The following is a 17,183-nucleotide window of genomic DNA, read 5'->3' as shown; positions in this document are numbered from 1 at the left end:
TTTCTTTTCTTTCTTTCTGTCGGTTCTTTCTGTATTTTTGATCTCTCCGGTTTATTTTACAGCTTCAGCGATTTATTTTATTTTATTTTATTTTATCTTATCATTTTTTTCATTCTTACTTACCATCCAGAATACACTATCGTCGTACACGCATAGATCCATGCTTTCGTAACCACTGTCGACGTCACTCGCTTACTCTCAAATCCCCCACGCTACCCACGCCACAAAACCTCACACATTCTGCATATACCTCTCCACGCGATCAATCAATTAAAAATCAAACAGAGAGAGAGAGAGCGACAGAGGAAGAGACGGCACAATGACCGCTCCAATTGACCTCCACCAAGCCCTCCAATCTCTTTCCCCAATCGACGAATCCTCAATCCCATCAGACCAACCGAACCTCCAACCATTCCTGGAATCAACCTTCACAACTGCCGCTTACGTCATCGATACTCTTCCAATCCCTCCTCCTGCGCCTGTAAACTTCAAGTTATTACCTGTTGCCTCCTCGTCTTCTCCTTCATCTTCAACTACGAATTCACCGGCCGGTGGGAGATCAAGAAGTACCACGGTCAGTTCTGCAGTATCCGGTAATACTAGTTTATCTACCAGTTCCTCGGCGACAAAGTTGACGATAGTTCCGTCTTCTATTCGACCTAAGGAACCGGAGATTCCTAGTGTTTTTACCAAGGAGTGGAAGGAGGTTAAGCCCGGTGGGAATAATCCACATGATATTAAGGTTTATAAGCTATCGTCCAAGGATGGTGGGGGAGCTTGGTTTGCTAGGAGGAGTGTGCATGAGGGGATTGGGTTTGCGAGGTTTAGGAAGGGACTTAGAAGGGAGTTTGAGGAGAGTCTTGAGAGGAGGATGGGGGTTGGGAGGGAAGGAGGCGGTAATGGTAATAATAATGGCGAGGAGATGGTTATTCCGGCTGGGGTTAGGGGCATTGGAGCTGAAAGAAGGCTGGAGAGGAGGGTTGTTAAGGGTGTTGGGAGGGTTGATGGTAAGCTTCTTCTTTTCTCCATTCTCTCTCTCTCACTATTTTCATTTTCTATTGAAGCTGGAATTATTTGGAAGGTTCTCAACTAACGTTTTTTTGAATGAAACAAAAAGTATACCACCTATCAGCACAATTTCCAGGTCCGAGTGCCCCCCGCGACTTCGTAACCGCATGTACAACATCCTCGTCCTCCGCTCCACCAAGAACCTCGACAGCAACTGTCACCAAATCCGGAAAACAAGGTCGAGAGTTCACCATGGTGTCCCGTCCTCTCAGCCACTCTTCCGCGCCAGAACAAAGCGGATTCGTCCGTGGGAAATACGAATCGATAGAATTCATCCGCGAAATCATCCCGGATACAGAAGAAGAGGAGGAATCCGCACCGAGGAGAAGTATGAGTGTTAGCGATTTAACCCAGCGAGCATCTGTTTTATTAAGCGTCGAAGACGCAAGCCGACCGGTTGGAAGGAAGAGGAGTAGGACCGTTGGTGAAACTCCTAGAAAAGCGGTGTCCTTCGATGAGAGCAGTACACCCGTCAATGGGAATGCTATGCCTAGAACTGGAACATTTGGAAGTGATCCGTTAAAAGGACATAGAGCTTCTAGACTTAGAGAAGCGATTTCGGCGGATGATTTACCTGAAGATGAGGAGGGGAAAGTCCCCTCTGCTGATATTGCGGAGCAGAAGGTTAAGAATACCAGTGTTGGTGGTGTTGCGGTGGAAGAAGGAGATATGGATTCACTTGAGGGAGATGGGGAAACAAACCCCGTTGAGTGGATTATGCTTACCAGATCGGATCCCGGTGGGAGTGTACCGAGGTTTATGGTGGAGAGAGGGACACCGGGAAGTATTATCAAAGATGCGGAAAAGTTTTTGGATTGGGCCTGTGAAAAGGTCCATGAAGAGGATGTATCGGATGATGAACATGAACCCGAGGAGGAAGAGGAAGAAGAAATACATCCCGATCAGGATAGTTTTAATACTTTCTCGACGGGTAGTACGGTCGAAGGAGGTCCTTTGGTGAATGGAAGCCATGAAACCGAGGAACTGAAAAGAGCTATGAGTCATGACGATTCCATGTCGAATTTATCATTCAGAACAGCTGATTCCGGGGAGTGCGAGGAAGAGGAAGAGGAAGAGGAAGGGAGTGGCTCGTTGGGGTCTTCGCAGTTAAGTGGAGGGCAGTTGAATCCCTTATTAGTCGACGAGATTGCGAATGGAAGAGCAAGAGCGGGGACGGGGGCTTCTTCGTCGTCCTCTTCAGCTGCTTTACAAAGAATTCAAACGGATGCATTGAAAACAGCTGCGAAAACGCAGAATACCCGAGACAAAAACGATAAAAAGATGGCAGTAAGACTTGCAAAAGAAGAAGAGAAACAAAGAAAGCTAGAAGCCAAACATGTGAGGGAAGCGGCAAAACGGGAAGAGAAGTTTCAAAGAGAACAAGCGAAAGCAGAAGAAAAGAGAAGAAAGGAAGAAGAAAAGATTAGAGATAGAAAGCGTAGATTGGAGGAACGAGACGAGAAATTGAGAAATGAAAGAGAAAGGGAGGATTTGAGGAGGGAAGTTGAACTTTTGAGGAAAGAGAGAGACGTTTTAAGCAGAGAGAACGAAGCTCTAAGGAAAGAGGCTGCTGGACTAAGAGCTAGATATGAACTAGAGGGTGGACATCCGGGACTTAAGTCTAGGAGCTCGAGTTCGATGGCATTGCACAGCCACCAAGTTCAGAGACCGGCGTCTCCGGCGTCGTCATCAACGTCGAGTAAAGGTAAGAAGAATCAGAGGAAAGAGCATGCTTGAAAAGTACCATACTATCATTGCATTTTTATTATTCTCTTTTCAATCAATCGGCCAATACTAGCGGGGGTTTACATATTTCTGTTATCGGGGGTGCGTGTATTATAATTTTTTTCTTCTTTCTTTCTCTTTCTTGGTTGCTTTCATAGTTTGAGTCTCGTATTGCAATACGGGACTAGGCACTTATTCGGTTGTTCAGATTTTGTCGCATGTTGTCTTGTTGTATTTTTTGAAGCCTACTCTCTCCGCCGCACTGGATTCCCAATGTTTCGTTCATTTGCATTATTGCATTAGCGGGATTACCATGATACTATACTAGTTTTTCTTTCCTCCTTTCTGTCAGTCAATAATACTTCTTTGAAAGGTCTGTCATTGAAGTGTGCCTGTTCCTGCATATGCAATGTATAGCACAATTTAACTTCTCGAGCATTTCTGTGCGATACAGCATTTGTATATGTAGAATACCCATGAAATGTGCCCAAAAGAGCCTCAAGATGTCTGTATCTAAGTATCAGGTATCCATTAAACCAAACCAATTCATATTATCAATACCCCCAAGAGAATTTGATATTTTAGATAAAAGGGAAGGTATGCATGTATACTCCCTAGCAATGACTTTCTTTCTTCGATGTATCGCCGGGATACCTTGTCATTGTCATTGCAATGCGAATGAATGATTGTTTACCGGCCGACGTCATGTGTGGCCTTGTTTACATAGAAACTGGTGCAACCCATCGTTCTCCCTGACAACCAACCTCACCACAACACAAAGCAGCTGAGGCTTTATCATTGGGCGGTTTTCCCCACATGTTCCCTTTCACATTACTTAGTTACTTATCCATCCTATCACATATCCCATTTCTCTTTTTGATCACATCTTGCATCTTTGAGGCGCTTTTTCTGGAATTCTGGGACTATACCTGTTTCCTCTTATTTTGGTTGGATCTACAAGATAAATCTTTCGAGAATCTGAAAGGGAAGAAAAAAAGGGTACTGCGGCAGCCGTTGCGTTTTTCCTCCCTGCCGAGCCGGACGTCGGACGGAAACTACATTCGCTTCAGTCCAAGTCAGCTCATACATAGGCCCCGCCCCGACAGCCGCTAATAATCAATTCGATTCGTTAGAAAGAAAGCTGGCTTGCTGGCCTTTGTAGACGAACAAGTTAGTATTTTTTTTTATTTTTACTTTCTTTCTTATTATCGGTCAGAAAGGAAAGGAATTTTTGGTACTCATTTTGAAGAGAAAAGGAAATTTGGTATGTTTTCTATCTATCAAACGCACATATTTCTTCAAGCCTTTGCCTTTTTTTCTCTCTTACTATACTATCACACATTCTCCAATAGCTGAGTAAGTACTTAGCTATAGCTGCTGGTATAAAATAAAATATAGCTGCAGCTTTGTGGTACTTTATCAAACCACGTTTACTCGTACATACGCCATTAAGGTGCCAAAGTTCGTTTCTGTCGCTCGCGCTGGCCGCTTATCTTCTCGTTATAATAATAACATTAGGTCGCTGCTGGCCTATAATCTTCTTCCCATCTATTCGTTCATACATACATACAGCTTAGGCAAAGACACGCTCTTCTACCTTTCCTTCCATTGCCTTCTTTCCTTTCCCTTGTTTTCTTTTCTTTCTTTCTTTCCCAATCAGTCAATTTGCATCAGTCGATTACTCAATCGGATTTTGAACAGCCTATCACTAACGCACAGGCAGATATTACTCGTCGAAAAGAAAATACAGTTTAGTGGCGACGAGACGGGTGAAAAAATAATAGAGACCACGGTTTCCCTGTTTTTGACATCATACCCCGTGCGGCAAGTTCAACGGGGTTTTCGTCCAATCATACGGTTTTTTTGGTGGGTTTCATTGGGTTTTCTTTATATAATCGAACCTATCGCCTCCCAAGAAAAGAAAAACAAAAAAAAAAGGGTACTCTGAGTCCGGTTAGGGGGATATAGGCAGCTTTATAGCTGCTGTTATAGTATGTCTTTTCTAAGCTTTCTCTTTTTATCTATTTTTTATATATTACTATCGTGGTGAGGGTATAAGCTAATCACTAATACTTCAACCTTTCTTACCAAACCCACCTTAGTCTCAAACGGTACCCTCCATAAACCCTCATCTGACAAAAACCGATACTTGAAATAAGGGAAAGAGAGAGAGAGGTAGACAAAATACCAAAAAAAGATGCCGGCACCACCAATGCCGCCGCCTCACGGCAGCAAAGGTGGCAGCAGTAACGATAACGACGACGACGACGACGGCCCCCCACCTCCCCCACCCCGTCACGATTCAAATGCAAAAACCACATCAGGAACACCACCTAAACCTCCGACCCCACAACCCCGAAACCCAAATCTACCGGATACATTAGATGTATTTGTCATCCCTTCCGGTGGAGGGGTACTATACCTACCGTCGTTATCACCGCATAGAAATTCTTTTTTGTTTGGAGGGGCGACGACTGTAGGGCTTGAATTGTTTTGGTACGGATTGAGGTTATTGGTACCCAAGAAGATGGCGGGTTGGTGGGCGAGTTTGGTGATTAGTTTGTTTGTTGCTGGGGTGGTATTTTGGATTGGTACTTGGGAAATATTTCGGGAGAAGGAAGAGGAGAGGGGGAAGAAAGAGGGCAAGGAGGGAAGCGGGGACGACGAGAAGGGGGAGGGGAGTACGGATGGTTCTTCTGGTGGCGGTGGTGGCAGTGGCCCTGGTGGGAATGGTGGTGGACCTCCTGGCGGCCCGTCTGGTGGAACACCTGGACCGAGAGGAGGAGGAGGGGGGCATGGAGGGACTCCGAGGCATAATGGTCATCCGAAGTCGCCGTCTGGGGGTCCTTCTTCAGGGTCCACGCCTAGTAGGTCACAGAGTTGGGCGAGTGGGTTTGTTCCTAGGATGAGGCCCGAAGCACCCGGCGGTACCGCTAGACAAAGAGGCCCCGGAGCTACTGCAGCGCCGGATATGGGATACGAAGATGAAGAACCACAAGAGAATCCATTCGAAGCTGCAGAGGCGGAGTACAGACGAGCTGAAGAGGAGGAGGAGATAAGGCTAGCGAGGGAGCAGATCAAGAAGGAAAAGGAGGAACTTAGGAAGGAGAAATTGGAAGCCGAGAGGTTACGACGTCAGGCTGATGAAGCTACGGCTAGGCGGCGTGACGAGATTAGGAAGGAAAGACTTGAAGCGGAACGGCTTAGGAAGGTGGCTGAGGAAGAAGCAGCACTGAAGAGAGACGAGCTTACGAAAGAGAGAGAAGAGGCGGCAAGGATCAAAAAGGAAGCCGAAGAAGCCGCTGAGCTTAAGAAGCGACAGGCTGATCAACAGGCCGAAAAGAAGCGACGAGAGGTTGAAGAATTGGCAGAGAAGAAACGAAAAGAGGTGGAAGAACTAGCAGAAAAGAAACGTAAGGAGGTTGCAGAAGAACGCGAAAAGGAGGAAAGACGGAAAGCCGCTGAAGAGGAAGCACGAAGGCAGCGACTCAAGAGGGAAGAAAAAGAAAGGAGACGGAAGCTTCGTGAGGAAGAAGAGGCTGCTCGTCAACGACTCAAAGATGAAGAGGAAACTCGCCGGAAAAAGCTACGTGAAGAAGAGCTATCTCACAAACTCCGTCTCGCAGATGAAATGGCAAAGACTGAGGAAGAACGATTCCGGAAGCTTGACAAAGAAGAAGAATCACATAAACGCCGTCTAGCGGAACAAAGCGCTAAAACGGAAGAAGAACGTAAGAGGCGCCTTAAGGAAGATGAAGCCTTACGAAAACGCCGCCAGGCCGAAGACGCCGCTAAAGAAGAGGAGCGTCGGAAACTTCTCCAAGAAGAGGAAGAAGAGCGTCGGAAACAACTCCAGGAAGAAGAGGAATCTCACCGACGTCGCTTAGCGGCTGAAGCTGTTAAGGAAGAGCAACGTCGCAAGCAACTTCAAGAGGAAGAAGAACTCCACCGCCGCCGATTAGCAGCCGATGCCGCCAAGGAAGAACAGCGTCGCAAGCAACTTCAAGCGGAAGAGCAATCCCAACGCCTCAGATTAGCTGCTGAAGCAGCCAAAGAAGAGGAACGCCGGAAACAGGAAGAGGAATCGCACCGTCGCCGTCTAGCTGCAGAGAAGGCCCAGAAAGACGCCGAAGACCTTGCTAGGCGCAAGGCCGAAGATGCGATTCGCGAAGCAGCTCGTCTACAAGAACAAGAGAAAAGCAAACAGGCAGAGGAGAGTCTTCGCAAACTTCAGGAGGACCTACAGCGGAAAGCGGAAGTTCTTGATAAGCGGATCCAGGAGCATGAAGCTAGAGACGAAAAGGCTCGCAAGGACGCCGAGAAGCAAGCCGCCGCCGATGCCAATGCTGCCCGTCGCATACTAGAGGAATCCATCCGAAGAGAACGTGAACGGCTGATCCAAGAAAAGGTCGCCCGTGACGCCGAACACACTCGTAAGAAGGAAGAAATCCTAAAGAGAGAACAGGTAGAGTTCGAAGCTCGACGCGCTAGGGAAAACAAGGCCCGGGAAGCCGCTGAAAGAGAAAGGCTAGTTCGTGAACGACAACAAGCGGAGATCGAACGAAAAGCACGGGAACGCCTAGAGCAAGAAGAAATGGAGCAGAAACAGAGGGAGAAGGAAGAGCTTGAGCGGATTGAGAAAGCAGACGCTGCGGACCGAGAGCGGTTACGTGTAGCAATGCTTGAACGACTCGCTGAAGCTGAAAGAGCTCGTGAGAAGGTTGCAGCTGAAGCGTTGGCTGAGAAACAACGTCTTGAAGTCATCCGGAAAGAAGAAGAGGCCAAAGAGAAACTTCGTCTTGAGAATGAAAGACTCAAACAACAACTTGAGGCCGAGAAAGAACGCGAACGGCGTCGTCTGGAGGCTGAAAAGGAGAAGGAGAGGCAACGACTCGAGGCCGAAGAGACTGCTAGGTTAGAGCGAGAGCTCGTCGAGAAGGAAAAGGCCCGACTACAACAGATTAAGGAGAGGGAAGAACGGGATCGCCTGGCCATGCTTGCTTCGCTCGAGCGTGATCGTGAACGGGAGAGGAAGGCACGTGAAGCTCTTGAGCGCGAGATTGCAGAGGCCGCTGCGAAAGAGAAGGAAGAACGGGAGAAGAGGGAGCGAGAAGAGGAAGAAGAGAGAGAGCGGCAGCGGATCGAGAGCCTTCGTCGGGAACGTGAGAGGGACTGGTCTCAAAAGGAGCTTGAAAAGGAAGTCGTTCCTATCAAGGTTGAGACATGGGAAGGTCCTGCTCAGCCAGCTAGTATCCCAGACGTCAGCACCAAGGATGCTCCCTCGACACCTCAAGAGCCCCATATTAGTACTGAAGATGCGAAATCCCGCAAGGCCGGCATCAAGCACCGCCATAAGAAACACCACCACCGTCATAACTCGGAACTTAGTATTGACCCCGAGGAATCTGGATCTAGTGTTTCTAAGAGACCTAAGAGTCAAGCGCCGGATTCCGTACCAGGAACACCTACTGTTCATAGAACGAAAACAAAGAGGGCTCCCAAACCCGTGGAACGAGATCCAAAACTTGAGTCAAAGCAAGCACATGTTCAGGACGTTACAGATAATGAGTCGGACTACCAGCATTTCTATTCTATCGACGGTCGATCTGAAATAGGCAGCCAGGTTTCCAGTACGTCTGGGGTGACCGCGAGATCGAAAATGTCTGGGAAGTCCACGGCTAGCAGTAACAGCAATGCTTCTCGACAGAAGTACTCGACTTCTGACCCGAACAAGATTGTACTCAAGGCTGTCTATATCTTTACCAACGAGCATCCAAAGAAGCCCCAGGCTTCGTTGATCGCTGGTGTTGGGGGGAATAGCGAGGGTCTGGTACTCAATATATCAACTGCTGGCCTCTTCATTGACGACGAACTGAACAACTCCGCTCAAAGGGAATGGGATCAGAAGGCATGGGCTATCAAACAAATTGAAGTTTATTGCCCTCGTTGTATACCGCCATCTGGTCCTTCCGGTGCTCGAGCAGCTGCAAAACAGACCGTCAAGCATCTTTTATCCGGCTCGGCAGCGCCTACAGCTTCCGAACAGGAAAAATATCTCGACAGTCTCGGCGACGTCTGCAGATCTCACTGTGCAAACAAGCTTCAAGCCAGCCGTGACCGGGAGGATAGTACCGTCGCCGGTAATGGTAATCACTTTATACGAGCGAACTTGGGTGACACAGATGACAAGAAGGTCGTATATGTCTTTGCAGAGGATGAAGGGTGGAAGGTTCCCAATGGGCTCATGAAGCTGAAGAATAGTCCACAAGTAAGGCAGCTCGTCGTCAATGGGATGCAAGGTGGTGAGGCGAAGAGCGTTCTTACAATGATGGGAACAGCGGCAGCTTAGCAGGCCATATGATTTACCCTCCGTTTCTTTAGCTTTTTTTTACGGGTGATTTACGAATATTTTTGATAAGACACTTCTTAGCTAATTACCCCGGCATTTTTTTTAAAAAATTAATGTCTTATGAAATGACCATATTCGACTTTTCTTTTCCTGTTTTGTTCCCTTTTTGGGGGGGGTTTCATTTATGCATTGGTTGAGCTTGTGGTTTGGAGCATTAGTGCATCTACTTGGGTTCATTTATCAGGAATTTCTTAGCGTTTCTTTTACTCTTTTCTTGTAACGGGCTGCATTCGAATATATTTCATTTCCATGGTGGTTCTTAATTACTTTTAATCTCCCTTTCGTACAAATTGTCGCAAACTCACGATGATAATTGACTCTTTGTATGCTTTTTTAATTCCTATGAGCCTGCGCTGGTAGCAAAGTTTTGGCTAGTTATTAGGAGACAGCGTCTAGTGGTAGCTAGCACCCAAACAATATAAAGGAATCAATCCCCCTCAAATGCACTATAGGTTCGAACGTTCCATGAACGTGCTGTTAACACACATGCCACCTCCTCGTGGGGAAAACGTCCCTCCGTTCAATATCTCGACTGTTATATCCATAGCTTACCTTTCGGATACCCCTCCTCTTTCTTTTTTATCGGTGACAAGGATAAAATAAAGGAAAGAATGTGCCTCGTACTAAATTCTAGAAGGCGGGTGCTGCTGCCCCTCGTGGTAGGGATATTATTACAATCAGCAAACCCCGTCGTCGGACAGGATGTCGAGCAGCTTTTTTATATAAGGGTCGAACCGACTTTACTCAAGGGCCTGAATGAACCGCCTACGGCGTTGCTGAACGAGTTTTGGAATGGGAATCGACCTGTTTATGGTATTTATATCCTTTCACTACTGATTCTTTATAATTATAATTCAGCAGGATTATCTGTGAGATGCTAATACATATGTTTCTTTTTTTAAAAAAAAATCTAGTGAAAGAAAATATCCTCCAAGGCGACGAAATGGGCATGTTAGATATCGGCTGGACGCCTTCCACATCTACAAAATCACAAATGGTAGATGTGATCCAAGAAGGGAATACTCAAGAGAATGGAATAATGCAAGCGAACGAACAGGTACCGATGGAACAGACACGGGAAAGACGAGCGACGCAGTTGGATCATTATGCTCTTTTTAAACTTGATGCTCCGGAGAAGAAAATTGAACAGGAGAAGGAAAGTGGTATGGAGGAGGTTAGTATTGATGAGGCTGATTATCTGGAGAATGAAGATGATGATGATGATACTCCGGAGAGTAAAGATGTTGCGGAGGAGAGGTTTTTGTTGAGGTTTACGAATGGACATAGGTTTGCTTGGATGCCGTGGACGGGGATTTGGGTTACTTTGATGACGGGGACTGAGAAGGCGATGATTGAGATGGATAATTTGGAGGAGCCGGTGTAAGTTTTTCTTTCTTTGTTTCTTGACTTCCATTTATTCAGTGGGGACACGAGGAAGGAGATGCGAAAGATGAGAAGTATGTCTGGTATATACATAAGATCTAACACTTTGGCGGGATTTTTAAATAGATTTATTCAAGATAAAAATAAGAATATCCGTATCGAGGGTGCGGAAAGTTGGGATAACTTCGGTAAGCTCACCATTCCAAAATGCAGCTTCATCTAATTTTATAAACTACTATTCTAACAAATCGGTACACCAATTTTCCCTTTAAAAAAATTTAGTCTGCAGAGACCCTCTCTCAGACGAATCAGGAGCCGAAACCCAATCCGAATCGCAAGGAGGACCCCCACCTCCAGTCTGGTGGCAATTAACCAGTCTCCAACGTACCGTATGGAAAAGCATGAAAGTAGCTCGCCTCAGCAGCCCTCCCATAGCATGTATCCCCATCTTAATCTCCCTCCAACCCACAAACGCACTACCACCACAAACCAACGGTCTCACCGCAGCAGCAACAGATATCATCCAGCACGAAGTAGTAAATATAGAAGAAGACGAAGAAGCAGCATCCGATTACACCTTCGGACAGCAATTCGATGGATTATCCGCCGGTGATTATATCAGCGAAGCACCGTTCCAGTTCGTTATCGAAGAGTCAGAACCATTGGCTTCCGAGGGATTACTCGGTGCACAATCTAATTTCTACTCTCACGGTGGTACTGCTGCGGCGTTACTTGACATCGAGGATGATAGCGGATCCGATGATCGTGATTTAGATTATTATTCTTATGCTCCATACCAACCGAGTGATGCTTCCAAAAGACACTCAGAGCAAGTCGATAACAGCCAGTCCGGGGAAACAATGCCACTACTGGAGTTTCCGGAATCACCAGCCCAAGGGGTGTTAAACCGGGCGAATAGTATGGCTGCTTTGGATCTAGGACAACAAGGGTTATCGCAGACTCTTCCAATGTTGGCGGGCCGGTATTACAGTACCGGAGACCTTGGAAACAAGCCGAACGGTGGACTGCTGCAAGCTTTGGCAAGTAAGAGTGAGGAGATGTTGGAAGCCGCCCCGATCGGGGCTCCCATGAAGTTGATGCCTACGAAGAGCGATGATATTCCGAGAGACTAAGAAACTAGTATCGGTTGATGTAATGGATTTTTTTTTAAAATTGAGAGTCAGATATCTCTACTATAATCCAATAGTTTGTGCCTATAGAAGTAGCACATGAATAATATCAATGCAGAGTATATATATAAACTGTACATGTGCCTACGCATATGATGCAATAAGTTCACAAAGATCGACAAGTGCGTTGTCGAATGTTGTATTTCGGTCTACCGCAAAATTCATTCACTGTCGCATCTGGGGCTCGAGCTCGAGGGCCGCTACCAGTTAGCAATAAGATGCTGACAAGTAACAGCAAATCTACTTCGATTGCATGGTCTATTAAGGGGCCACCCGCCCGAGGTGAAGGCGGAGAAGCTCCATATTTATACAGGAGCATTCCACGGCACCCAATTGAGCATCGATATCACGGAAAGGCAACACCAGCGAAGTTGAAGAATAGTAGTAGGAAAAAGTCTTCTTTTAGGGAAAAATATACACATGGTGAAGAGGAGTAGGTTTCAAGTTAAACATAATAAAGGAAACAAAAAGTGGTAAGAAAAGAAGGCAGAGGAGGAGGAGTAAAGGGGGGCGGGGAAAAAAAGGTAAGGAACTTTTTCTAGTAGGCAAAAAAAAAGTACATCCCATCTAAAAAGAGCAAATTAAACATGATTTGAAAAATGTACTTTTTTTTCGGAAGAGGTTTCTTTGATTGTATCTTTCTCTCAAGGGTCCTCCGAATTCTCCTCTCATTTTTCTTTCCATAATATGGTTAACATTAAAACGGTCTCCAAAAATCTCTATCGTCATTCTCTGAGAACCTCTACTACACTGCTACCCCTATACCATCATCTGTAATTGTCAAGGGCGATGGTATATATATCTCGAAAGTGTCTGGGGGATTAGGTTGTTTAACCGGAACCACCCTTGAAGGCCTTTCCGAAGAGGAGGAGCTGAACCTGATCGTAGATGGACAAGACACCAGCACCGGCGACACCACGGAGAATGTTGGCACCAGCACCCTTGAAGAGAGACTTGACACCTTCCTTGGCGACGATTTGGTTGAAAGCGTCGAAGGAAGACTTGTACTTGACGGCCTCACCAGATGTCATCATCATACGACGACGAACAGTATCCAATGGGTAAGAAGCAATACCAGCACCAGTTCTATGCAAATTATTAGACCTCATCTGTTTTGCAGAGAGTAGGATACAAGGGAGAGAACTTACGTGACACACCAACCGAGAAGGAAGGAGGCAAGGAAGGATCCCTCAAGAGGTCCAACCAAGACGACTGGCTTCAAGGAGTCGTACATACCGAAGTAGAGACCACGGTAGACGACGATACCAAGAACGGAAGGACCGAAACCACGGTAGAGACCACCGATACCGTCAGAGGCAAGGGTCTTCTTGTAGACATCGATGAGACCGTTGAATTGACGGGCACCGCCGGTCTTTGTGGACTTGGCGTCGTTGGCAAGACGGGTACGGGCGTAGTCGAGGGAGTAGACGAAGAGGAGGGAAGTGGCACCAGCGGCACCACCAGATGCCAAGTTACCGAACATCCACATGGCGTAACCGTCGCGATCCTTCTTGTAACCGAACATCTGCTTGAATCGGTCACGGAAAGCAAAGTTCAAGGCCTGGGTTGGGAAATAACGGATAACGTTGGCAGTGTTACCACGCCAGAGGGCAACAACACCTGCACAGGAGGAGGACGTGTTAGTTCATTATCCCACAATGTCACAAGCTATAGCAGGTTCCCCGGGAGGCAATGTTCGGCCAACGTAGTATTTCTATCATCACTACTTCAAGTGATGATGATATAGAACAACATGCTGATGAACATAGCCGCCCAAGGTTTTGCGATTAGGCGGATATTAAAGGCTTACCCTCATCAGCGGTTGTCCTTCGGAAACAGTCAGCGATACCAGTGTATCGTCGGTCGAGACGACCAGACTTGATCATTTCATCCTACAAGTATTGCAAATACGGTTAGCTACCCGATTTGTGAAGGGTGTTTGACCAATGAGGTGCCGCCTGCTGGGTCCGACAACCACAACCGAGAAAAAAAAAAAATTCCCAAGCGGCTTATCTCTCAGTACTTCGTCATCAAACTTCAACTGGAGAGTGGTAAAGCCGTGGCATTTGGGAGAGTTCCATTTCTCTAGTCGCTATTGTTTGGCCTCATAGGTGCATAGGTCACTCAGAGAACTGCGAGAGAACTAACCTGATTCTGGACGAGAAGCTTGATACGCTCGATGGGAGCAGCGGCGGTCTTCGAGACAGCAGCCGAGATACCTCCCACTATAGTATTAAAAACACGTTAGAATGCTGATTACAGTGAAGGTTTAAGGGAGTAAGATCAAGATATCAGCGTTTCAGGTTCCTCAAAGAACCCGGTTTCTGGCAGCAAAACCGGCATGGATCTCTCCAAGGACGGTTCACTGCCATTGAGATGGACTTTGAGGTAACCGGTAACAGCTGAAGGCTTGATATCACCACCCTGCGACCAGCAGCTAGTTTGAACAATTTTTTACGTACTGAGGAAATCAACCATGAAACCCTACAAGGAATCCTGTTAGCATCCATTGAAATATTGGAGAATCGATTGACTGCCGTCATCGAAAGCATTGTGGTGTTACGATGCATATATCGGATGAAAGGCAACCTATCCGGGACCGATAGAGGGGCAGATAGAGAGATGATAGGAAACATACCTGTTGAACCATCGTGAAAAAATGCTCAGCGAACCGAGACTATGTGAATTGAAGACGAGAAAGAAAGAAAGAATTAGACACGAACGGCAGTATGCACGTGTGTCTATGAGTGGAGAGTGATGAAGAGAGTCTTTGAAGGAGCCGGTGGGAGGGAGAGAAAAGAAGGAAGAGTTTAAAAGGAAGTGTGTGTTTGTGAGTGAAAAATTTTGTATGGCCGAAAAGAAGCTGCTTCTAAAAAGGGGACGGCAAACACCACCACACAAATTCCACAGCAGGCCAGGCTTCACGGGCAAAAAAAGTCGCTCCTCTGAGAAAAATTCTGTTTGATCAAGAAACTACGGCAATCGGTGTGAGGCTAGGCATAAAGGTACATGTGTAGGCCGGTCCGTGCTAGCTGAAGATGGTAATGGACGCCAGGATTCGGGTTCGAAATGCTGTCCCCTGCCCGAGACTGTCCTGTCCTGGAACTGAGACCAGCCGATAAGAGGCCATTCCATACATACAATAAAATTTCTCATCCCGAAGATACTGTCCTGTGTACATGTTAACTCAACCCCACGGCCGGGCTAAATGAGAGGAGGGTCCAATTTTCCGTGAATGCGAAAGCTACTTTGCCATACATCCGCAAGATCTCAGTCCGATACCCAGCGGACGAGGCAGATAGCCGGCTTCACAAAATAACACAGCTGAGATAATTACTTGGGTACCCGTTGAAGTTGCCTGTCGGTTGGAAGTGTTTTATATGCATGCATACATGTGTCTGTCTGTCTGTCTGTCTGCATGTATACTGTCCTGATGCAGATACGAAGTCCCTTGTAAAATCTCACGATCTCATTTTGTCAAGCGCCCAATGTTATGCCAGCTGTTGTTAAGGCGGTGTCTTTTTTTTTTTTTTTTTCTCCTTCGGGCCCCCTTCCCTCACTTTCGGCAGCTGGAACGGTTTCGCTGCAACCAACTAGCCCATTTCTCTGACAATTCCGCCGAAAAAGTACCCGGTCTTTCCCGAAGTCCGGCATACTTGTTTCGCCTAGTCTCGGTCGGCTTGCTCGTTTAGCTTGGAATGGTACCTTCAATGCAAAGCACTCGTCGCGATATCGACTTTTGGAGCTCGTTCGCCCCTACGTTCGGACGACGTCGATTGTATGCATCCCATTCGCGGCACTATCTCGCCTGACAGGAACCTGGCCGGGATTGTCACCTAACAATTTCAACGACTTAAGGCTTAGGGAGCTGAGCTATAACTATGTAGCTTTCCGTTGCGAGGGGAAGCCCCACCGGAACCTCATACTCGGATTACAGATAGACATATGCCGTCGAATACATAGAGCACGAGAATTACGCCGAGAGCGTGGGATGGAAAGGTAGGTAATTATATTCGATTGCCGTATCGCTATGGTGCAATGGATGTTCATGCGATTTGTCCTCTGTATCTCCAAGTATATACCCATCATACTGTTCTCCTATCGGTCATCACCCGAACGATCGAGCCTAGTCCAGCTATCTCGACAACCTACAGTTCATATATTAGTATGGAGGCGAGCTTCTCCTATTTCCAGTGAATTTTGATCGTCCTACCTTCTCGTGCCACGAAAGCAGCACACTCATTCCACCACTGGCACCTCCGGAGCCAACCTGAGGAGCATCTTTCTTCGCCATCCCCTTGTACCTATTTTGAGCGATGACGCACCCAGTCAGCCAGCCGGTCAACCATCCGAGCCATACTGCCCCTCCCTGATAGTATAAAGCAAGCGCCAAAAATCTCTAGCCAACATACAGATACTTCATAAGTGTGTCTAGAAGCTCGCTTCCAGCTTCCGAAGACGAGTATATCGTGTTCAAGGTAGTTGACATCTCGGATTGTTTGATCGAACCCAGAATCTCGACTATTGTGGTGCAATGCAAGTCCTAAAGAAGTAGACCGAGCTTCCGTCAGCATCCGGCTCCCATATAACAGTATATTCCCATAAACCCCAAGCTGTTTCGATAGCTCTACAGAAGCTATATTTGTATCTCTTTTATTTGCTTTTATAACTTCTGGAGATTTTGGAGGTGTGTACAACCTTTCCAGCGTCATCAGCGCCATAGGGCACATTCTGCAGTGCTATCCGTAATGCCTCTGCGTTTTCACCACGCTGTAATAACCCTCTGCATTGCTGGCTGAGCTGTTGTACAGTAGATAACGGGACGGGATCGAACGGTGGGGAGAGTAACTCGGCGGGGTATTGGAGCTCGGGATCGAGGGCGTCTACATCAATGAGACGCCAGTTCTGGTTGGCAGCCATAATGTGGGGAAGAGGAATTGGTTTCGAGGTGGAAGATGGTCGGAATGATTGAAGGAGATGGCGATGTATCCTCGAGACTGATTCGTGATATTATATGGAGGTGGAAGCATACACACTCTCGTGTGGAGTGATACGGCTGCAAGCTGACGAGGTGTTGCTGCCGTACGAGGGTGTTTGTTCCCAGGCCTACTTGGCCACAGCGCACATTCCAGCACTATGTTTCCGGCCCTGTTCTGTCGTCACTGCCACTTGCACCGAACCCCCATGCAGACCTAACTAAGACTGTCAGTGGATAGCTAACTAGCTCGGAACTTGGACTCGTATTGCTTTTTTGGCCGTGACGAAAGCTTCCAAGCAAGCCGACCTCTGCCTTGTCCAGTCCTATTCGGTGCTGTCCTGCCCGTAGTTGATCTTATTTTATTTTATTTTATTTTTTATTTGATCACATCTCTTCTTCTTCTTTCTGTGCTGCTGTTGCTGTTGCTGTT

At 46.9% G+C, this 17,183-nt stretch overlaps 5 protein-coding genes across 5 annotated transcripts; 3 read left to right on the top strand and 2 right to left on the bottom strand.

Annotated features, from left to right (window-relative positions):
* Positions 1-319: 319 nt before the first annotated feature.
* Positions 320-2,805, top strand: AOL_s00006g252 (uncharacterized protein; the record flags this gene model as incomplete). The annotated part of the gene is made up of 2 exons (XM_011119561.1): positions 320-1,007; positions 1,118-2,805. The coding sequence occupies 2 exons, from the start codon at positions 320-322 to the stop codon at positions 2,803-2,805; spliced, it is 2,376 nt and encodes a 791-aa protein (XP_011117863.1).
* Positions 2,806-4,990: 2,185 nt separating this feature from the next.
* Positions 4,991-9,142, top strand: AOL_s00006g251 (uncharacterized protein; the record flags this gene model as incomplete). Its single annotated transcript, XM_011119560.1, has 1 exon — positions 4,991-9,142. One exon carries the CDS (start codon positions 4,991-4,993, stop codon positions 9,140-9,142), a length of 4,152 nt encoding a protein of 1,383 aa, XP_011117862.1.
* Positions 9,143-10,145: 1,003 nt separating this feature from the next.
* Positions 10,146-11,718, top strand: AOL_s00006g250 (uncharacterized protein; the record flags this gene model as incomplete). The annotated part of the gene is made up of 3 exons (XM_011119559.1): positions 10,146-10,582; positions 10,712-10,773; positions 10,868-11,718. 3 exons carry the CDS (start codon positions 10,146-10,148, stop codon positions 11,716-11,718), a joined length of 1,350 nt encoding a protein of 449 aa, XP_011117861.1.
* An 887-nt stretch (positions 11,719-12,605) lies between these two features.
* AOL_s00006g249 (uncharacterized protein) lies at positions 12,606-14,425 on the bottom strand (the record flags this gene model as incomplete). The annotated part of the gene is made up of 6 exons (XM_011119558.1): positions 12,606-12,861; positions 12,924-13,395; positions 13,586-13,667; positions 13,924-14,000; positions 14,238-14,259; positions 14,414-14,425. The coding sequence occupies 6 exons, from the start codon at positions 14,423-14,425 to the stop codon at positions 12,606-12,608; spliced, it is 921 nt and encodes a 306-aa protein (XP_011117860.1).
* Positions 14,426-15,860: 1,435 nt separating this feature from the next.
* Positions 15,861-16,695, bottom strand: AOL_s00006g248 (uncharacterized protein; the record flags this gene model as incomplete). The annotated part of the gene is made up of 4 exons (XM_011119557.1): positions 15,861-15,923; positions 15,989-16,079; positions 16,188-16,318; positions 16,474-16,695. The coding sequence occupies 4 exons, from the start codon at positions 16,693-16,695 to the stop codon at positions 15,861-15,863; spliced, it is 507 nt and encodes a 168-aa protein (XP_011117859.1).
* Positions 16,696-17,183: the final 488 nt, after the last annotated feature.

Source organism: Orbilia oligospora (genome assembly GCF_000225545.1).
Source record: "Orbilia oligospora ATCC 24927 unplaced genomic scaffold scaffold00006, whole genome shotgun sequence".
NCBI classification, from domain to species: domain Eukaryota; kingdom Fungi; phylum Ascomycota; class Orbiliomycetes; order Orbiliales; family Orbiliaceae; genus Orbilia; species Orbilia oligospora.
Note: the sequence above shows the minus strand (reverse complement) of the source record. Positions and strands in the feature narration are given on the sequence as shown.